At 46.2% G+C, this 22,934-nt stretch overlaps 1 protein-coding gene across 12 annotated transcripts in view; it reads right to left on the bottom strand.

Moving 5' to 3' along the window:
- Positions 1 to 173: 173 nt before the first annotated feature.
- VPS13B (vacuolar protein sorting 13 homolog B) overlaps positions 174 to 22,934 on the bottom strand; it is an 869,944-nt gene continuing 847,183 nt past the window's right edge. For 11 of the 12 annotated variants that reach the window (XM_031013639.3, XM_055348088.2, XM_031013638.3 and 8 more), the window contains exons 57-62: positions 18,201 to 18,377; positions 15,736 to 15,906; positions 9,239 to 9,415; positions 6,850 to 6,952; positions 6,037 to 6,286; positions 174 to 2,305 (exon numbers count right to left, since the gene is read on the bottom strand). In XM_031013639.3, the coding sequence (XP_030869499.3) occupies positions 2,057 to 2,305; positions 6,037 to 6,286; positions 6,850 to 6,952; positions 9,239 to 9,415; positions 15,736 to 15,906; positions 18,201 to 18,377 (1,127 nt within the window). In that variant the 3' untranslated portion in view covers positions 174 to 2,056. The remainder of the gene's footprint in view (positions 2,306 to 6,036; positions 6,287 to 6,849; positions 6,953 to 9,238; positions 9,416 to 15,735; positions 15,907 to 18,200; positions 18,378 to 22,934) is intronic. The other variant, XM_055348084.2, reaches the window with a different exon arrangement.

Genomic DNA, 22,934 nt, shown 5'->3' with positions numbered 1-22,934 from the left:
GAATTTGGATATATATCTAATCCAGAAGAGGTTACTTAACTAGAATTGAGTAATGTCTGCTGATGACAAGCAGAGTATGGTACTTTTTCAGAGGTCTTCTTAGGACTTTAATTCATGTTTATTGCGAGCAAAGTGATACTGGAGAACTTTAAAAAACGACACTTATTCAAAGCTAATTTAATCAGTAACTTTATTATAACAAAACCTGTATATTACCCATTTAAACTCATGTGTAACATTCAGTGATGTGAGCTGTATTAAACCCAGGTATTAGTGAAAATTTGCATTGTAAAACCTGGTAACAGTAGACATCTGTGGGTGGTCAGTAATTCAAGGACACCTTTTATTTTAAACAATTTTATATAATTCATATCAATATGCAAAATTACCATAAAAGATACAAGGATTAATACATATTTACATTTTTAGAAATAGTTACTCTGAGGTTGACAGCTGTCACTTTTCTAAATGAGTATTTACAGAACAAACTGAAAGAGACATTTTTCATAGTCAGAATTGTTCATTAAGTCTTGCTTTCCAGTAACAATTATATAGTGACTTCTTATGCCCAACATGTGAGAGTTAAAGATCAGTGGGTGTTGGGCATGGTGGCTCACACCTGTAATCCCAGCAATTTGGGAGGTGGAGGTGGGAGGAATGCTTGAACTGAGGAGTATGAGACCAGCCTGGGCAACATAGCGAGACCTCATCTCTAGAAAAAAATTTAAAAAATCAGCCAGGTATGGTGGTGCATACCTGTGGTGGTGTAGTCCCAGCTGATTGGGAGGCTGGAGTAAGATCACTTGAGCCCAGGCAGTGAGGTTAAGCTGCAGTGAGCCATGATTGTTCCACTGTACTCTAGCCTGGGTGACAGAATGAGACCCTCTCTCCAAAACAAATAAATAAAACCAGTGGGCATTTAAAATTGCATTCTCTTAGTATCTCAAAATTCTAGGTAACAAGCTGTAGCCCCAAGTTTAAATGTAATATCAATCAGCAAACATGTTCTAAGCTACTGGACTGTAAGATATTTACTGAACATTTAAGACATCTTGGTAACCCAAGATCTTGAGTCAAACCCATTCTTAGATGCAAAATATTATCAGACAGACACTGGGAATATCTTCATGCTTTGTCAGGTCAATTCCACAGAATAAACAAAATGGACTGGTATAATTGTTAGCATTAATATTGGGGTTCTTGTGTGCTCTATGGCATACCAGGGAGTTCCCACTATGTATGTTTTGTTTATGGAACTAGAGAAACTCACCTGAACACTTTGGGACTGGATTCAATATAGGACAAAGGATTTACTCAAAGTTTGCTTAGTAAAACAAACTGGAAGAACACTTTTTTTTCTAAAATGTACCTGGACAGTAATCAATCAGACTGTTGTAAATTTTAGTAAAATGCAGACTTCAGAGAAAATACACATAGCAGCTTTCAAAGAACAGCACTGCAGTTAAATGACAAATGTAACAAGCCACAAAGTCCTAAGCATTTCATTTAAAGAAAGAATCCTAGGCCTTTGCAGACAAAGGAGCATGAGGCAAAGGTGGTGACTCGGCCCAAAAACAGATGCAACTTGAAGTTTTAACTCTGGCTCTCCATTGTAAGGCCTGGCCACATTCTATGATGGAACAGAGAGTTAATAGATCCAAATTAATTACAGTAGAGATTTTTGCAAGTGTCATAGAGCAAAAGTAAATGCATCCTCTGTATGTGGTAAGAACATATAGGGCCCTGTTAATCATTGTCTCTAAGTGGGGAAGGAACACGTTTTTGTCACTTTGAAGTATCTTTTAGAGGTAAGGATGTAAATAAGGAAACTGTTGGCCTTGTGTCCATATCAGATGTTAGAGCTGCCTAGGCTTTTTAAAAAAATGCAGCCCTTTATGGTGGCAGGTGCTTGCAGTCCTAGCTACTTGTGGGTTGAGGTGGGAGGATTGCCTGAACCCCAGAATTTGAGGTCAGCATGGGCAATGCAGTGAGACCCGGTCTCAAAGAAACCCAAAAACTAAATCACACAAGCAGGAATAAACACCTCAGAGGGGACTCAAGGAAACCCTTTCCTCAGGGCTTTATTTTTCACCATGGTAAATTTACTAAGGAAGACCTGAGCAAAATGTGGATCAACCAAGTAATGGTATGTTTTAACAGTGGAGGGGGGAGGTTCTGCAGCCACCACAGGGCATGGTATTTGCATGGAAGAACAGCTGGGGGCCAGGTGACAAGATGTCTTTGTGATGTAGTCCACAAGTCTGTTGTACTGTTGCTCTGACAGTCTCTCTCGGACTCCATCTACCTAGGATCCAAAAATAAAGATTAGTTGCCAGACCCTTATGAGAGTTCCAGAACAAAATTAGTTCTTTTGCCTCGATATATTTGTACATTATGCCTTTTAGGTCATCTATTAAAGCCATTAATCCAGAATGTTTCCTTTTTTCCTCTGAGATATGGCAACGATAACAATGCAGTTTTAGCAGTATAACTGAAAGTTGTGCATGAGACTTAGGACAGCCTCCTTAGAATAAGCATTTGGTGTTGCATAAAATTCCCATGTTTGAAGTTGATGATTTGATAACATTCTACTCACCATTAAAACATCTGTCATTGTTCTTTAGCAACCAGCCCAAGAAAAAAGGAGAAAAATCTTTCCTCCACATAAATCTATTCAACATTAAACTCAGCACTGAAATAAAAGCTCTGTTTGCCTAGCTCCCCAAACCTCTTCAGATAGAACGTCTTAAAGTGGAGAACACCTCTTTCAAACCAGTGGCTTTGGACAGAGCATTAAAAAACCTTTTGAACTGTAACATTTTCTGCTTTTCTAAATCCTAGGATTTAAAGCCAGAGAAAATAGAGAAGCTGGGCAGCGGAAGGGGAAATTTTTATGGAAAAAAAGAGGATGCAAAGTACATTTATTGTTCATAAAAGTCTGGCTCATCTTCAGCGGAACACAAATAGAACTGAGATACACTAGGTTCTTCAGTGAGATTTTCTGAGAAAGCGCTCATCAAAGGCAGCTGAAGCTATAAATTCTTCCTACCCTGAAGTCCTTTAGCTATCTAGTGTGTAGATCAAGTGGAGTGGGAAGTTTGCAGTTGTAAGCCACTGATTTGTGAATCTCAGGTAGCCACCAAACTTTCCGTGGTTTTTGCCTACTGAACGTTGGCAAGACTACTCTGGAAGAAGTGGTAAAGAAAGACTTTTCTAGTTCTGCGTGTGGTCCAGTAACAATGCTATCAAAGTGTCTTAAGAGCTGGAGAAAGTCCGTGCGATGGCAGAGAGATAGTAAAGAGGCTTGCTAGAAGAATAAGTAAGGAATCCCTTAGAGTTTGAATCTTGTGTTTTTAAGCTTGGGGAAAAACGGTCCCCAAAGATTCACTAACAGATGAAAGCTCTGCACCACCAGGCAAAAGCCAGAGCTCTGATATCATTTGATGGGGCCAGAATTCAGCTGGAAAGCTTTGAATACACAAAAAGTTTTAATTGCTCCTCCTGAACAGCAGCACAGGAAAACCCGTGTTGTGAAAGGAACCCAGCCAAGGAATAAATTGACCTTCTGACTCATTTTGAGCCTCTCATAAGGGATTTCAATAATGTGCCAGGCATATTAAGCAATTATTACCCCTAAACTGGTTGCATTTAACCAAGAAAAGCACATGCTGACTTAAAAAAAAAATCTCAATCCTGCCATATTTAAATGTACTGCATGATGTCATCTACAAATTAATTCCTTCCAAAATTCAAAGGAACTGTGTTTCCTAGCATCTAAGGCAAAAGCTAAAAACCAGAAAAGTCATTTATAGATCTTAAAATACTACTTTTAGTCTTCACTGGAAGTGTTCACAGCAGACAGGCCTCCTCATGTCTGTGGATTATGTTGGGATGCACTAAGAGCCAGACAGCTCAAGAAAGCTCACTGACAAGGCAGTGCTGCTGGCCACCCTCCCCTGCCCACTCATGTTGAAAATACTCTGGATTACAGCACTTGGGAGGGTTTAGTCTCAAAGACGCTCTGCAGCTTGAGTTTTCTTGGGGGTGAGTAGGAGAGGTTGGGGTTATAGACATAGGATTAAGGCAGCAGTTATTCCTATTAATGACTTCAGGAGAGAGAAAGTGGAATAGAGAAAGCAGAATGTGGAGGCTGAAGGCACACTGGCCCATCCACCTTCCAGCCAGTGCCGGGCCTTGGCTGTGCGGGCACAGTGCTCCTGCTCTCAGTCATGTCTTCCCACTTCTGTTTCAGGCATTCCTTAATCCCAACCCTCTTTCAGCCCTGGACAGCAGGGGAAAATCAGTGCTGAAAATGGTATCTAGAGCTTCAGTGTTGCTTCCTCTGATTCCACAATCCCAATAATCTCAGCAACTTTTAGGAGTGGTGACTCCAGATACTATCTCAACCCCTAGGGAAACTGAGGTTTGTTTCCTTCCAGCTATGATGATTCTCCACAGTACCTGCCTCAAACAAAAATACAAGAGAAGGATCACAGTTGAAGACAGTTCAACAGCAAAAGAAATCTGCAGTCTTAATAGTTTAAGATCTGAAATATTTCCCAAGCAGCTAAGGAATCATGATGGTCACAGGGCCTTGGAGGTTTCTCATTAAGGACTAAAGATTTAATCGTAATGATATTATCCCTTGCCAAATCCTATAGCCAAATCACCGCTGCTTTACTCAACTGATCAGAAGATTCTGGCAGATCTAATAAAGTCAGCCTGGACATCTGACCTCTGTTTATTCTCAGAAAGTCATCAACTTGAAGCAGCAATGTAGTCCTGGTGCCAAACCCTAGCTTAAAGCCTGACTATGATCATGATCCAAGAAACTAGAGAAATCTTAAGAGTTGTTGTGGTTGGCTGCTTTCCATCTTCTCAGATAATTTTACCCAAACAGTGGCGTGAAGGAGATACACGCCCCCATCCCAGGAAGAGAATAATGAAAGGAGGGATCAGGCAGAACCTATTGGAGGTAGGTTTGCTGTCCTTTGCTGGGGCCACTCAGTCCCCAGGTTAGGGCCAGCAGACTCCAGTTTGCCACTGATACACCACTATCTTGCTGTGTGGAAAAAGATGTCTATTATTTAGGTAAATAATTAGGGTCTCATGGATCAGGCCATCATCCAGGAAGGAGGGGCAGAGAGCAATTTTCCAGTGGGTGCACCTGTTTACCCTGGGCTGGGCTACAGGAAGCTGGGGTCTTTCTGGTTGGGGCTCACCCTTGACTCTTGACACCCAGTATGCCTTGCCTGCGCATCTGTTCCACATTAATTTATGCAGGCCAGGAGCCAGCCATGGAGCTGCCCCAAGAGCCTTAAATATCATCCCCAGGGGGGATTCTGTGGTACTTATGGGGTGGGAAACTATCCTGTGGGAAAGAGAACACAGCCACAGAATACAAAGCAGTGGATTTGAGAGAGAGACCACTTCACAAAATGTTGACCCTTGAAGTCTCCAGGTTTGGGGGTAGGGGAGGGAGTGGAGAGTCTTGTTTCATGATGCCCCTTGCTTCTGCATTGGTCCTCTCCAGCACCCACAGACCTCCAGCACCCTGCAGCCAATTGCAGGCCTCAGGCAGCCAAGGACCTGACTTTAGGCTTTCAGACCAGGGGGCCTCCTTTGTGGAGCAGTTGCCTGGAATTGCTGCCCCAATCCTGGCCCTTCCTGAACCAACCCACTCGTTTTGTAACAACTCCATTTTCCTGTCCATCGAGCACCCCAGCCCCATGACGGCCAAGCCAGATTAGCCTTGTTCAATTGGCTTGGTGACTTAGCTTTAGACCTTGAGTCCTGCTGGCCGCCTGCTGGGCTCTCCTGTACAGGGCTCATGTGCATATCTGGATGGGGGCTTCCCAGTGCCCTTTTGCAGTGGCCCTCCGGCCTCTACACTCCCTCCTCTGGGTAGCAGCTCTCCTTGATCTCCAGCAGCCACTCCAGAGGCTGCAGCTCAGAAATGCCTAGGTACCAGTGACCAGCCTGCTCCTCAACCTCCCTGGCCAGCTAGTCTTGGTTGCCCTGTTTTCTGAAACGTACCTCCACATCACAGGCCACTCTTGGCTGCTTGAGCTGCACTGTGAGTAAGTTGTTCTGCTTGCTGTCCTGTGCACAGTCGATTTCTGTGACGGGGAAGGCCTGCTGCTGTGTGTCCTCACTGACACTCACCACGAAGAGCACTTCTGATGTCAGCAGCAAGCACCCTTCATGTTCCTGGCCTGAGCCCCTCACCAGAACCACGTCCAGGGCCATGTGGACTTCTGGTCTGCCCAGAGACTGAAGCATTTTCCTGTTTAAAAGGAGAAAAGTGAGGCCAGGGGCCAGCTTGGAAAAGATGGTCACTTATCAGTGCTCATTATTTACCAATGGGGCAACCTCCCCAAGGGCAAAGGGCCCTCACCAATCCAATTACCCATTTTAGCTTGAAATGTAATTGTCAGTTCTCAGACTGATGATTCTGATTAACAGAACCTGCTTCCTCCTGGGAACAAAGATTTCCCTTGGTTTTGCTTATTAGCTCCTTTTCTCCCCATTAGAAATAGCACCTCTAATTAGAGTGCTGGTTCCACAGGGAATCTCAGGCCCAATAGCAAGACTGGGCTTCTCTGCCAATGTATGACCTTCCTTGAGTGGTTAGGTATGGAACAGAGGAGTTGTGCAGCCAGCCCCAAACCTGGCAACAGCAGCCTCTTCCTGTCCCTCTACAGTGCTCTTGTGCTGCCTGAGATGCCAGTGCCAACAATGGCTACTCCTGGGCTCCCTGGAAGCATGTCCCATTAGCTTGAGAGCAAGCCAGGAGCTATTAACATACAATATGGATGTAAAGTTGAGCACGTATCTCAATAATTTTACCAGACATATTTGACATGGCTGTTTGGAGCCTGGTCAGCATGTAGATCACTTGGCTGATGGCGCTGTTTGGGAAGCTGAGAAAGTCCAGCTCCATGTAAAATACCTGTGGTAAGAGAAGTAAGGGAGTTTTACTACTTGTTTTCTGGAAAACAGTTTCATGCTGCAGTGATGTCATCTGTTCAGAGCCATCCATAAAATGTTACAGATCCAAAATGATGTCACATCTTTGGAAGCAAGTGTATAGATAATCTTTAAACATTACAATGCTCTTAACCTTGGTGATCTTGCATTAGTAACAAACTAAAATATGAATTAGAGGAAGCAAAAACACTGAAAGTAGCTGGTCATGAACAATAGCCTAGACATCATTTTAATCAATGTGTTAAAAAAGTCTAGATAGGTCTGGTATGGTGGCTCATGCATGTAATCCTAGAACTTTGGTAGGTCAAATCAAGGTGGGAGGATTGCTTGAGTCAGAGTTAGAGACCAGCCTGGGAAACAAAGTGAGACCCCCATCTCTACAAAAAATAAATAGTGGTGCATGCCTGTAGTCCTAGCTACTCCAGAGGCTGAGGTGGGAGGATCACTTGAGCCCAGGAGTTGGAGGCTGCAGTGAGCTATGATTGTGTCACTAAATGCCAGCCTGGGTGACAGCAAAACCCTGTGTCTAAAAAAAAAAAGTCTAGATTGTTAGTTAACTTCCTTAATACTTCTGTATCTGTGCTAAGGCTAGTCAAAAAATAAAAAACACACAGATATATACAAAGGCACACCCTTTGCCTAGATACACTACTTAAATGCTAAGTGACTTAATCTGGCTGTTAAACACGAATCCATATACATTTATGAGCACGTTTGGGGCCTCTGGTTTATGACATGCTCTCCCTGGTGCCAGCACCAAATGAGGGCACCCAGCAGCAGCCACATAGGCCTTTACAGAGACTCTCCAGAACCAAAGATGGTACAGCATGTGTGCTTTCTGAGGGCTTGTAAATGTTTATAAACGACGCATAGTCATTAGACTAAGAGTTAGTGGTTTTAAAACCTTCAGTTCGGTAATAAAAGTTTTACAAGAGTGATGGAAACTAAAACAGCCATGTGAAGCTCTGCTCTAAGATCCTTTTACATAAGGGCGCATTCTTCAGCCCTGGGAAACACGGTGAGGGACAATGGCATTTTCAAAACCAAAAGAATTTATGAAGTATGACTTCACTTTACCTCACTGGAGTCCGTATCATAAGGGAGAGTGTAACTTTTCTCACTTACAGGTTATAGCACATCTTATTGACAGTTTCCCTGTGAGTGAAAATGTCATTCACAGAAGGAGAGGGAAATGAGGCGGGCGAGGAGGGGAAAGCGAAAAGGAACACATGCTGGCGTCTGTGTGGTCTCTTAAGGATGCTGTCCGGATGGCTGCCTGAAGTGTGGGCACTCATTCATCTCCACTCCCTTCCTTTCAGACGCTGTTTTTATGCCCTGATCTGGCTGCCTCTTATCAGGCCTGCTGAGGAGCAGGATGCCTCCCTAGAAACACATCCCATGGGCTTTATGGCCAGATGCGGATGCAGACACAGTGTGCTCACATGTCTGACAAACGGGAGGGCGCTTCTGTCGTTTGTGATACTAGCTAGACAGCCTGCTTCATGACCAAAATGATGACACCAATTTTAGGTAAAATGGTAACAGTTCCAGCTGCAGGTTTATGGAAAGTCACTTTAATGTGCTCTGCCAAGAACACAGAAAATAAGCCTGGGAGGAGGTGCTTCCTTTCACAGGCACCCATTACTCGTGTGCACACTGTTGCACGGGGAGAGGCCCTGGCATGCCCCATCCCAGTGCAGGTACTGCCATGCGCCCACGCACTTCACAGCTGTCTGCCTTGTGAAAGGGCTTTTAGTTGCAGACCCTTTGTTTCTGCCCCAGCCTGGCTGCGAGGAGCAGGATGTCCTCTGTGGGTGAGAAGGCCACCCCAAACCCAAAGATCCATGTGCACATCCACACTCTGTCTCATTCTCTACTGCTTCTTAAAGTTATCTTCCCACAACCTCTCTCTCCTTCCACATTTATCATAGGAAAAAGTCTTAATTCTTTTCTCTGCTGTATTCTCCATTCTGCCCTCAACCTCTAAACTGGTTACTTTTCATTACAGTCTATCAAGTGTACTGTAAAAAGATTCTATGACATATAGACTGAAACTAGTAACTGGTTTCCTGATTCTATGGTTTTATTATTAGTAGTAAAATTCTACTCTGTGTAAATAAGCATAGAGAGGTAAGAAAGATAGCCACTGTCTGCCATGTGAAAGGTTACACTATCTTAGGGAATCCTTGGTATAATCATGCAAATCAGTAACGTCTGGGTTGGCCTGATGGGTTTTCCACCGACTTACCATAGCCAGTCTGTGACACCAGCTCAGCAGCTCCTCCGATGGGCTTTGTGAACACCCCCATGATTCCTTTCCCCACACCCGAGATGACACCCTTGGCCTTGTGTCCTGCTGAAGCCTGTGCCTCAGATGTTTTCTGGAAGTTCTGCATCGGCTGATCAACTATACCAGCAATTGCACCTGGAATAACAAAAGCCCTCAGTAAGGACAGAGGCTTAAAATCCTCAGAAAATGAAAGGCTCCATCTGGAACACAGTTTTATCTGGATTGAAAATGAGTCCCCACCCTCATTATAAAGGTCTTTACTACCCATTTGTTTACCAGTTATCTAAGTACACCAAGGGCAGTAGACATTTATTATCGTCATCAAAATACAATGTTCAGACGGAGTTTGGTCCACACAGTCAGGATCTGTGAAGTTTAGTTCAGAATTTAACAAACCTGTCAGGCTATTCAGAGTATCATCCATACATCTTTCCTCAGAAGTCAGGCAACAAAGTTTAGAGAGAGGAGCTAACAGTTCCTCAGGAGCAGAGAAAGACTGTTCAGCCCAATACATTTGCACTGATTCAGGAGGATGAAAATCTGGAAGGGGTTAGCCCCTTTCTAACTCTCCACTTTTGATAATAATGATAACAGTCATAATTTAGTAGTATTAATACTTAAGAGTAATTATTGATAGAGTAATTATTATTTGGATTATAGGTAATCTATCTTGAATGCTTACTAGGTCTGGGGACTGTGCTAAGAGCTTTATTTGTATGAGATCATTTGATCCTCATATTCCCAGGAGTCATACATTGTTTTCATCCAAATATGGACACTGAGGCACAGAGGTTAAGGAGTTTTTTCCCAAGGTCACACAGCTGTTAAGCGTACAGAGAGTTTGAGTCACAGCCTAGCTCTTAACCACCAAGATACTCGCTTATCCCATTTATAAAACAGGCTCTTCCTCTTTGCCAATCTTGGAAAACCTTTCTCTCTCACTGGAATTGAGGTTTGGCCACTTACTCCTCACTTAGAATAGCGACCAAAACCCCTTGGAGTTCTGCTCCCACAGCTGTAGCACAGGGCATCCATCTCCTGCACTGAGCCTGAGGCAGCTACAGATGAAAGGAGCCCCTCAGGCAGTCCTGTGGATACGGCCCCTTTGCTACTCCTGCTTTGAGAGGCCAACAGTGAGAGCTAGAAAAGTCTTACCATTCTGATTTTTTTTCATGATGGAGTGGAGGGCTCCCTATCTCAGAAAGAAGGGAAAATTTCTTTACAATTCTTGACAGAATTCTCTGTTTTCAATTCAAAACCGCTAGGAGTGATGAAAATGCTCTGGCCCCTGGTAGAAATGTTAGTGCATATCACGTCAATTGTAAAGGGAATGCTCTTCATGGACTCCTTTCCTCTAGGTTTTGACAGAGACATTTAAGTTTATGCATTGACAGATTCAGAATGACCTGAGGCAACAGACCTGTTTCCCAGCCTAGAGTCATGCTGCCAAACCTACAGAAATGCCAAGAGTGAGCAGAGGAAGCTGCTCCCGGCAGGACCAGGCCACCCCAGCTATCAAGAGTGAGGGTCACTCTTTTAGCACCACAGACAGGCCTGGCGCTCGGCTGGGAGCACCCCTCATTTGCCATTGATGCTCCACTCCATTTGGAAGATCAGAAGTCATAGTGGCCACACTGAGGGACAGGCAGGAACCCTGGGTCTTCTCTTCCAGTCACCTCAGCAGATTATCAAAGTGAACAGCATCAAATCAAAGAGTGGGGCCTGGGCCAGCTGCGGTCACCCGCACAGGGCGCTGACAGCCACCTGCTCCAGCACACGCAGGTATCAGGTGAAGCCCCCTCTGTTCTGCTCTTCCATTTTCTCTGGCCACAGTGAAGGCTCCAGTTACTGTGGCTTTGACAGATAAGACTATTTGGGCAGCCCCCCAAAAGTGGAAAGCCTGAGTCCCATGACAAGGTGTTAGATTCTGAGAGTCAGAGAGGGAGCTGTGGAACCACCTGCCCTGGGCTCAGCAGCAGACCTTTGAGGGGGAAAGCTGGCCTGTCACACACACCAACACCTCACCAGCCACCAGGTGCCTTATCTACCTCTGTGCTCACAAGCTGGAGAACAGAGAGGCTAAGAGACCAGCAGCCACTTCATGGTCCCTGCAGCCCTGCTTTGAGAGAGGCAGCCTCTCTGAGAGCCTGGAATGGCTCTCCTCTGAAGTATATCCAGCTAAATCCCACAACTGGTAAATTATGGACTGTCATAGACTTAAACTCTGCTCGAAGGCTTTCAGGAGTGGAAACTGATCCCAAGACTTGTCTGCTGGCCTCAGGCCCGCGGGGTGGGCGACCACATGGAGATGGCTGTGATCTGATGAAGCCAGTGAAGAGAGAAGAGCGTGCCTGGGAGGGGTTTCCAGGACTGAGTGAGTGCTGCACCCCGCAGGACACAGGAGCTATTGCCTGTTGTGCCTTGGAAGGCGGAGGAGGAGGAAAGCCTTCATTGTGGAGCAGGAAACCACCAGGCCTTCCCTCACCTCTTTCTGTGACTTGCTCCTAGGCCTTGGGCAGAAACTACTTGGTCACTGAGCTATGGAAGTTCCTGGTGATGTGTCTGTTTTGATGCTGCCTTTACCATGTGGTGTAATTTTGTTTCTGGCATTTTTTTGTCACACTATCAGAAGGACAGGCATAAGATGGGATACCACGCCACAGCTCGCCCTTCCAGAAAGAAACGAGACCCATAGAGTGTACTGCACATTCCAGCTCAGCGCTTCTTTTTTTGACCAGAACAGACGAGCAAACCAACAAGGAAGCACTTTGCCAGTCATTCCTAAATTCCGCACTGACTATAATACACACCAGTCTGCTAATGGCAGATGGTGGTATTGGAGGGATGACTCTTAAGGGCTGTCTCTTGGGATGTGCAACTCTTGAGTCACTCCCTCGGAGGGGACTTTTCTGATTTCACCTGGTGGAGGCCTGTTTTGTTGGGATTCCAGATGGCATAGCCAAGAGTGCCTACGAAGAGAGAGGAGGTGGTCTCTGGGGAATCCAGCAGCGCATCACAAACCAGGAAGCATCCCAAAAGAAGTGGGGGTCAGAGAAGCAATTCTTGACATCCTAGCTTTGGTGTTCATGAGAAGGCATCAGGTTTGGGAGGAAACGCAGAATGCAGCTGTGATGCGGAGCTGCACGTCCTTTCTCAGTGCAGGCTCCAGAGTGTAGTAGAAAGTGAGGGTGTTGGGGAACAGATCTGGTAAATGTGGGCAAGGCTGATGCCAATACTGCAGGCTAAACGAAGTTTTTCCAAAAGCCGTTGCTTTTGGAAAACTGTCATGGAGCTCATCCAAAAGCCTCGGCAGCATTCTCAGCCAGCAGACACTTTTCCCTGCTGACCTGGGGCAGTGTGGCTGGGCATGGAGCTGCCGACTTGCTTTAATTTTCAAGGGCCTCATAATGCTCCATAGTGTCCCCATGAGGGTGAAGCAGAGTCAAGAAGGCCCGCCGAACCCGTAAACATTTGGGGGAAATGTGTTTTTCCTACACTGGAACTTGCAATTGTTCAGTCTCCCCACATCCTGATTGTTTCCAGGCCTGAAGCCCCACAGGGGTAGGCGACATGGTGGAAAGGCCCAGGCTCCTGTCCTTGCTGGAGGTTTGACCTGGCTAAGTCGCTTTACCTCATCCAAAGTTGTGAAGCTATGAAGGGTTATGGAGTTGTGAAGGGTTGTAAAGATCAAATAAGATGACACCTTTGAAAACGCTTTGCCAACTCTAAACTTTTCCTTTAATATATTTTTATTAACTGGGTCCTTAACGTTTCTGTCTTTTTATTGAAGAAACTGAGCAACTCGAATATCTATTTCACTGGCATGGGTTTAAAACTATTACTATTACTATTATTATTTTGAGATAAGGTCTCACTCTGTCCACCAGGCTGGAGTGCAGTGGTGTAATCTCAGCTCACTGCAGCCTTGACCTCCTGGGCTCAAGTGATCCACCTCAGCCTCCTGAATAGCTGGGCCCACAGGGATGTGCCACCATGCTTGGCTAATTTTTGTATTTCATTTTATTTTTGTATAGATGGGGTTTTGCCACATTGCCCAGGCTGATCTCGAACTCCTGGGCTCAAGCAATCCACTTGCTTTGGCTTCCCAAAGTGCTGGGTTACAAGTGCGAGCCATGTGCCCGGCCTGGGTTTCAAATTATTATGTGACAATGGCTCTAACTTCAATTAGGCACTGCATTGTATGTGGCAATTTCAAACACCATTTCTGGGGAAGAATTAAATGGTGGCCAATCTATAACTTTCCAAAGTGAGGAGATTTCAGTTTGCTGTACTCCGCTCTTTGTTCTTCTTGCCACACACCTGACCAGACATTTTGAGATAACCCAAAGAGTACATGAAACAAAGGAAGTCCTTGAAGTCTTACAGGAAAGGAAGCTGGTTTGAGCCAAGCTTGAGATGCCCACTGTGAACTCTGCAGAGTCAAGACATGGACACACTGCTCAGGGTGTGAGCTGGGCTGGGACTGGGGCTGGCCAGTGTTGGCAGGTGCAGCCAGCATCTACAGAGGAGGCTTATGTTACCCCAAGAATTAATAATCTTCTGGAAATTACCAGATATGCAGAAAGACCCCATGAGCCCACTGCAGTTTCCAAAAATGAATTCCCTCACATGGATAAGGATACGCAAGACACAATGACTACAGCAAAGATCAGAGCGTTATGACTTACCCTGTCAACAGGACCCACGCCCAGAAAGATGACCTCATCAGGGCTGATTTGTGACTCCTCACACAACTGATTTTTCCCATCAGGTACAATCTTACACACTGAAAACGGAGCATTGGCTGGGGTTTCTCTGACTGGGAAGAGACTGGAACCCTCGGGCAGGAAGGGAGTCGGGGGTTGGGGTGGAGACAGCCACACACCAGCCAGCCCAGGGGTCGGTCTCTCTCTCTCTCTTTGCCTAGAAGCTCCTATAAGGGCTGGGGTGGAGCAGAGTAGCGGTACTTAAGCCTCCAATTAATAGCATCAACAGGTCCCGAATTGCAAAACAATGACCTTGAGATCCTCAATATAACCTCATTGTCACTTCCTCTGGTTACAACCACTTAATCCATTGGATTAAGTGAAAATATTACTGCCATTGCTCAAATATTTCTTTTTGCTGAGGCACTCTTGGAAACCAGGCAACTCTTACAGTTCATTTGCTACCATACTATGATAATGATAGGTTCTGTTTACCAAACATGAGCATGGTGGCTGCCATATAACTACCCACTGTTACTTCTAACAATGGTATCACCAGGCCCAATATACAAAAGAGAAACTCAGGTTCAGAGGAGAACTTGCCTGAGGTCACAAAGAAAGGACTTGAACACCCTAGCCCAAGGTCTGGGGCTTCTGAGGGCAGGGTCCACTGCCACACCGCCTTCCCCAAAGGAGTAACCATCACCTTTGGGTTACTGAGTTAAGCAAGAAGGTTGCTCCCTTACCCAGCTTGTTTATCACAGGTCACCAGCTTCCCAGTTTCCACATATTATCAAATGACAGTGCCCCACACCACTGAATGTTTTTACCTATATAATTTCCAGCAACTTAACCTGAACTTGTACCATTTTACCACTTCCTCCCAGAGCCTCAGCTGGCTGCAGTTGCCAATCTAGGAGTTCTGTAGAGAACTGAAGATCAGAGAGAGGGCGAGTCCTTTCAAACTCATCTTTTCTACCCTTTTCTCTGCACTGCTTTGGGTCACTTTGATCTCTGGGAGGCACACACTTCCTCAGATGCGCGGAAGGCACATTGCCAAGCAATACAGTTTTAAATTCTTTTGCAAACAAATAAACAAAAAAATCCTTGAAAATCCTGCCCTGCAAACTTTTAGCTCTGAAGCTTCCTTTTCATAAATTTTTTAAAGCAACTTATTTTCAAACATTTGTAATATTTTGAAATATGCAGAGCAATCTTCACCTCTAACTATACCATCTGGCTGCTCTACAAACAATAATTACTCTGAATCAGGCTGATCTCAAAAAAGTAAAGGACAAAGTAGGCTCCTCACTGAAGTTTACGTGACATTTGCATGTTGCTCTAGTGTTTCTCAAACAAAAGAAGCGGCTCAGCATGTGTGGGAGTGAGGGAGCCAGTGCTTCAGAAGGGTTGCCCATCACGTTCTTCAGAAAGCAAACAGCTGGATGCTGCTGTCCTCTTGCAGACACCACTATGCTTAGAGCGGGTCCTATCAAATTAGGATTTCTTTTAAGAACTTCAGTGAGGCCCAAGATACATTTCATACACAAAGCAAACACAGGCGCTGCATGTGCGGCTGTGCAGGTGAGCCCCCGGCGGGACGCACTGTAGAACTCAGAGCAAGTGCCTTACCTTCTCTGAGCATTTCCTGGTCATTCCCAGGCAGAAGGCGAAGTTGCCCAGTCCTGGGAGACCCTGCACCTCAGCCTGCTGGAGTACAGACAGATGGGAGGTCCCGCAGCCCCTTACCAAGCAGGCTGATGCCCAGCCGGGACAGGCCCTGTCGAAGCCCCTCGCCCAGGCTCTCGGGGAGCTGCCGCCGCCACTCTTCCTGCCGGTTGTAGTGCTCCTCATCCAGTGAGAGCCGGTCCATGTTCCGGGCCAGGCTTGTGGCGAGGTTGGTGATGGATGTAAGGGTACCTGAGGGAACAAGAGCATGGGGTTAGCCTCCTTGTCACATACATGATGGACCGCAAGGCAGTAGTTTCAGAGGCAGCGGGAGCACCTGTGGCCCCTCCTGGACATGCCCAGTGGCAAGTGATGGTGGCTCCCTCTCAGGCAATTTGAAGAAAAGAGCCTTAAGAAAAGAGGTAAACAACTGGGGTGGTGGCTCACGCCTGTAATCCCAGCACTGTGGGAGGCCAGTGCAGGAGGATTGCTTGAGCCTAGCAGTTCGAGACCAGCCTGGGCAACATGGCAAAACCCTGTCTCTATGAAAAGTTAAAAAATTAGCTGGGTGTGGTGGTGCACACCTGTAGTCTCAGCTACTCAGGAGGCTGAGGTGGGAGGATCGCCTAAGCCCAGGACGTCAAGGCTGCAGTGAGCTGCAATTGCACCACTGCACTCCAGCCTGAGTGGCAGAGTGAGACCTTGTCTCAAATAAGATAAGATACAATAAAATAAAAAAGAAAATGAGGTAAAGAGGAACACTTGCCCACAGGGGTGATGACACTCTTCAAAGGGTAAGAATCGCAGGTGCAGAACGCAGCCTAGAGTTTCATATGAAACTATCCTTCACTATAATTTAATTTGTCAAGGTTTGGTTAAAACAGTATTGATGCCTTCATTGAGGCCCAATTTTGAAGGTTAAAATCTGCCTGCTGTGATTTTAAAGGGTAAAGTTATGTTGCTAAGTTTTAGAAAGATTATAAAGAAATACTTCAGCTTTAGGAATAAATTTTATTCCCTCCATATAACTTCAGTCATAACAAAGGGGGAGATACTAAACCTTATCATTTGCCATTCTGAGGATGTAATTATTGCACCATGGAGAATATGTGCAATTTTGATATTCAGGATGTTAACTGAAAAACCAGTGAGGGGAATAAAGGGAGTAAATCATGTGAGAGCCGTGAATCTGTCTGGTCTTCCTAAGAAGGGCTATTTCAGCATTTGCTCACAACAGCCACAATTCCTCTAGCAGGTCTGCACACATCTTAGTGAGCGAAACTGAGCGACTTTCATGGACAGATCTGGACACTAACAAACTAGCTCATCTGTTATTACAGGTCCAGTTTCAGGAAGAAATGCTCAATGTCATTTTTGCAGCTGCATCTTTACCAGTAATCTGAAAAGAAAAATATCTGTGTGCGCACACACATAGGGATGCCAACAAACCAAACAGATTTTGCTAAGAGAAGAAAAGAACAAGTGTAAAAAACATTCAGTGAGTCAGTAGGCTGAAAATACCACTGAGGTTCAATTTAGCAGGTGTTAGTTGTCTTATTTTAACATAAAAACAACAGAACCACAGAGATTCCAGTGTCAAGAGTGAGCAGTCTGCCAGTGACTCATGGGGTGAGTTTCTGCAGCTCAGCCCCCAGTCCTCCCAGATGATTTGAGGCCTGGGGGAGTGTCCTTTTCATTGTCCGTGGAATTTGTTTTTATGACTCTGGCTGTTCTCTTGCCAGCCCTCCCACCCACAGTCCCTCACCCGCTCTATGGATCATGGATTCTCCTATTTCAAGATCAAGTCTTCTTTTGAGGCCTTCCAGAGACTTTCACAACCTGTCCTATGGCCTATAGTCAGATGCCTTTTACGGGAAGAAGCCCTTTGCCCTGTTTTCCTTGCCTCCTGCTGAGAAGAAAAGGGGACTCAGATGGCCCTTGTTAGTTCCCAAGTCTCTGCCAACCTGACCAAAATAACATCAAGCACACACACACAGATAAAACTAAAACACTGTCCTTGCGGGAAACACTTTGGCCTCCGTGCCCGATGACCTGTCTGGGCCACAAGATGGCACTGTTTACGTGGCGTGCTAGAGAAAAGTTGGCTGTTTCACCCCCAAATCCGCTTCCATGTCAGAATGTATCCATATCCTTAAGAAAGTTATGACAACTGTATCTACATTTAAAAAAATATGATGAGGCAACACAGTGTAGGGTTTCTGATGTTTAGCAGAAATCCTGAACACCTTTAATATTTCTGTGTTTATCACATGGAATAACAGTTGAGCCAATCCTTGTTTTCCCAATGGGAGGCTTAAAATTCTGAAGTTTCTGAAACATTTTCACACACCAGAGGCAAGTAGTGATCTGTTCAAAACATAAGACATTATATATGAGCTTTGTTAGAAACCCAAACTCTCACTGCAAGCTAAAAGGCCAAACAAAGCTAGAGGCAATCTGAATGCATTTAAAACTTTAGCACATTCTTTAAAAAAAAAAAGGGGGGAAGGAGTGAAGGCATTATTACAAGGAACGGAACCCGCTACCTTTGGAGATGTGCTTTACAAACGATGTGGTCCCTCTGGAGACACCACTCACGAAGGCTCCAGGGCCCCGGGTCAGCCCCTCGTACGGAAGCCTGAAGAAGTCGGCGACCCCGTTCCCGATGCTTCTCACCAGGCTTGCAGGGCTGCCAAGAATCTCCAGAGACCCAACTACCCAGCCTGCAACGCACAAGAGGGAAGGGGTGATTGAAACCTCAAATGCAGAACTTTCAACATTTGTTAAAAAGTGACCCATTTTCCCTGCAATTCATTTTTCACACTAGAATTGGGAAAGTAATCTGTTTCTTTGGAAGAAAATAAGGGAAATAAGTCATTCTCTGTGAATTCATAAATGGCAAACTTTCATACTTTATAAATCAAGGTGATCCTCTGACGGCCCCACAAATGGCTTTAATATGACTGCCTTGCCCAAGCCTCCCATACTCCTGCTAACGGGGGTCCATGTGGCGGGGATGCACTCTGCCACCACCTGAGGAAGGGCGCCTTCTTGGGTTGCAGGTGTTTGCAGGTGGGAGGTTCTCTCTAAAGCCTCCCCGGGACAGCGGAGGCACCAGGATAGGAGGAGATGCCTGGTCAGGGGCGGCCAGATGCTCAATGGCGTGTCGCAAAGGGGATGCAAACTTCTGACAAGAATGGAGGGGTTGTTTTTAATCTTTCCCAATCCTACTGAGTTGAGTGCTTCCCTTTGGAGCAGAGCTAGACCCAGACAAATGTCTTGGGCCCTTCAACCCCAGCTCCGGTTATGTAAACACCAGAGACAGGGACATTTTTTTTTTTTTTTGAGATCGAGTCTCACTCTGTCACCCAGGCTGGAGTGCAGTGGTGCAATCTCGGCTCACTGCAACCTCTGACTCCTGGGTTCAAGCGATTCTTCTGCCTCAGCCTCCCAAGCAGCTGAGATTACAGGCACATGCCACCACGCCTGGCTGATTTTGTATTTTTAGTAGAGATGGGGATTCACCATGTAGGCCAGGCTGGTCTTGAACTCTGTGACAGGGACATTCTGATGAGGTTAGTGAGAGGGGAGTGTTCCCTTGTGCATGTCCCAGGAGGGCAGCTTTGGATCTGGTTTCCTCCTGAAGCTTGGGCTGGCCAGAAGCTGGCCTGCCACTCAGCCGCTGCTGCCCCATGGGAACGCGGCTGTGCGTGGAGTCCGGCAGGCACTGCCCTTACCCTGGCTCTCTGGGGTGGGGATTTGGGGCTGTAGGCCCCAAGAATTGGAGGGGCAAGTGAGGGCCCAGGAGAGGAGGAGTCTGAAAAGACAGCTTTCTCCGGGAAGCCACTGACCTCCCCAGCCTGGTGCTCAGAGCCCGGTAATGGGAAGGCTGTGGGGACAGGACTGGGTGGGAGCCATCCCTCCTTCACCAGCAGGCTCTGAAGAGGAGGACAGTCCTGTGACAGAGATCCTCAGCTCAGCGATCTGAGGGGATTGGGAAGGTGAGGGTACAACAGCCACGCCAAGGTCCCGAAGAATCCCATGCCCAGCCCACGAAGAGAGGGACGCTCTTAAATTTTGAGCCCTCCTCCCTTCTCTGGAACGTTAGGATGATAACACTAGGGTTTAGGGCAAAGGAGGGAATAATTTCTGGAAGATAAAGATTACAAATGATAGGCCCTATGGATGCCAGGCATTCAACACATTTAATTCTCACGGTAACTGCAAGGGAAGTATTCTCTCCCTTCAAATCAGTGCAGGCTAACTGGTGACTGAGCTGCTGTCTGGGTCAGGGAATGGACCAGGCACAGGAGGCAGAGGTGAATGCAACACGGTGGTACTGCTTCCACGGCCTCACAGGCAGGAAAAGGAGGAGACTGAGGCTTGGAGACTAAGCCAACTGCCCACAGTCCCCTGGATGATCCACCTGTGGGCTGGGTTTCCAACCCAGGTTTTCCTAATTCTGAAGCTCACCCACCTCTTTCTTCTGTGAGCTCAGGCTGCAAAGAGTAGGCGAGGGAGCTGGGGAGGCTGTGGAATATTCCTCCATGGAGGGCCTTCTCTGGAGGTAAAGAAACAGCAGATTCCCTTTAGCCCTGAATGGCTGTAAGGGTGTACCTAACGGCAGAAGGTTGGTCTAGAAACATCTTAATTCCCCATCTCTCCAAGGAGTCCATGTATAAAAGAAAGGAGTAGCAGCTATGGCCAAGCAGTGTCCCCCACGACAGGCCTGTTCAGGTCGGTGCCGTGGGCGTAGAAAGGGAGTGGGAATCCGCCTCGGCTCTTGCTCCTGCCAGTGGCAGGTCCTCCCCTGTCGTGGGGTTGGAACCCTTGAATCCTGAAGCCACTGCCTGATAGAAGGGCTATGTGTAGGCCAGAGCTACATCTCAGTGACATCTGAGCTGGCCAGAAAAGGGCAGACAGATCCAAGGGTACTCCTTTATTGCCCTTCAAAAGCAAATCTATCTTTTGCGCAGTCGTTTGGAAATTGTGTTGAAGAAGGGAGTCTGCCTGGCTCCCAACAAACTGAGACTTTGGGTTAGAGAGGGGCCTCAGGATAAAGACCACATGCTTTCCTTCAGATAGGGTCAGTTACTGATTTCCAATTACTATTGATTTTTATTCTGCCTCTCCCACCCATACTTTTTTATTTTTAGTTGTTTAATTTTTAAATATTTTTTATGTTTTTGGAGATGGAGTCTCACTCTGTTGTCCAGGTTGGAGTGCAGTGGTGCAATCTTGGCTCACTGCAACCTCTGCCTCCCAGGTTCAAGCAATTCACCTGCCTCAGCCTCCCAAGTAGCTGGGACTACAGGTGCATGCCCCCACGCCTGGCTAATTTTTTGTATTTTAGTAGAGACAGGGTTTCACCATGTTGCCCAGGCTGGTCTCGAACTCCTGAGCACAGGCAATTCGCCCACCTCGGCCTCCCAAAGTGCTGGGATTACAGGCGTGAGCCACTGCGCCCGGCCTGTTTCTTTATTTTTAAAACCTCTTCAAGTTGATACCACAACTTCCCTAGAAATGAGGTCAGGGTGTTTTCCATGACAGGCAGGGGCACTCTGACTCAAGTGAGATGTGGGTGGGCAACTTGCCCACCTGCAGCCAGCTCTCTCCCTTCCCTCGACAAGGATGCTAACCTGGGAGTCTGGAGCCTCCAGCATCTTCCCATTTCCTACTCCTTCAATCACTGCTTTCTTTCAGATGATCTTCAGATTGTCCATAGATTTTTAGTGACAGAGTTTCCAACAGGCTCTGAAAACTTGGCCCTCTATATTAGAATCCCTTATCTTGGTATACAGTGAGATTGGAACGGCAGCTTAGAGGATTTTTGGGTGAATTATATAAAATTCAAATCGAATGTTCTTGTGAAAGCTCATTAAAAATATAAACCAAAACAAAGAGAGCTCGTTTTTAGCACACGGGCTGCAGGGCCCGTTACTTGGTGCCACAGGTAGAGTTTCCCTGCTGCTTACTGCACTGCTGCGTCGCAGAGACTGAATGGGAGCCTTCGTCCTTGCCAGGCCTCAGATTGGAGCTCAGTAACCTACGTGCCTGCTTCTTATGTGAAAAAGCAAAGGCTGCCTGAAGGGAAAGTTTCTGGAACTGTTTATAAATACACCCATCTATTAAATTTGAAATGTGGACTGCTTATTTTTAAATGAGTTTTTAGCAAGAGGGAAATGTTTTCTTCATTGTTGTGCAAGCTATCAAGACAACAGGTCTGGCAGGACCCTCTCCCTGATCTTGTTGTTATCTTTTATAAAAGAGTCTAGATAACCCTAGTAAGTCTATGAATTTCATTATGGAGAAAATGTAATCTGACCAATATGGCAATAACACAGGTCGTTTACTGCTGCAATCTTAATCTTACATGGGAACGCATTCACAAAGTACAACTTTACAAAGAGGATAGAACAAAGGCTCTCTCCTCTGTTACTTTCAGAAAGTAAGATTTCCATGTTCTTTATTGGAAAGGGCTGACAAGGCTAACTCTGGATGCTGTTCTTTGCTTGAATTTCTGGGAACCCAATTATCAAATTAAAACTGCTTTAGAGTGAACCTGGCTCAAGAACACACACTGTGATGCCGATTACCATAACGTACCCTGAGACCACATGGTTCCCACCACTCAATCTTATTTTTTGGGACAAGGTCTTGCTCTGTCACCCCGGCTGGAATGTAGTGATGTGATCATAGCTCACCGTAGCCTCAAAGTCCTGGGCTCGAGCAATCCTCCCACCTCAGCCTCAGTAGTAGCTGGGACTACAGGTGCACGACACCACACCTGGGTAATTTTTTAAACTTTAATTCTTTGTAGAGACAAGGTTTCACCAGTTGGCCAAGCTGGTCTTGAACTCCCATGCTCAAGTGATCCTCCCACCTCAGCCTCCCAAAGTGCTGGGATTACAAGTGTGAGCCACTGCGCCTGCTACCCACCAGTCGCTAGTACACAGTAGTCCCTCTACAAAATTTTGTATGCATGTTCAAGCCACGCCCTGCAGACTTTTCCAGCCAGACTGAAAAGGGAATCCTTACTTTTCCCACTGAGTCCCTGAGAAACAGCAGCCCTCAGCCTGCAAGAGGCCACCTGCCTGGCCCCAGAGAGTGGATGGGCCATTCCTTCTCTTTGAGCTCAGGTCTGTGGAGAGGCTGACACACTCACAGCCTTCCCTTTGCCAGCTATCTAGACAGGCAGTGCAGCACTGGGTAGATAGAGGGCTCAATGTGCATCTTACAAGCACACAAATCCTCTGAATTTCTCACCTACCGCTATTCAT

The sequence above is a fragment of the Gorilla gorilla genome, chromosome 7 (genome assembly GCF_029281585.2).
Source record: "Gorilla gorilla gorilla isolate KB3781 chromosome 7, NHGRI_mGorGor1-v2.1_pri, whole genome shotgun sequence".
Taxonomy (NCBI): Eukaryota; Metazoa; Chordata; class Mammalia; order Primates; family Hominidae; genus Gorilla; species Gorilla gorilla.
This window is presented reverse-complemented; position numbering and strand designations above follow the sequence as displayed.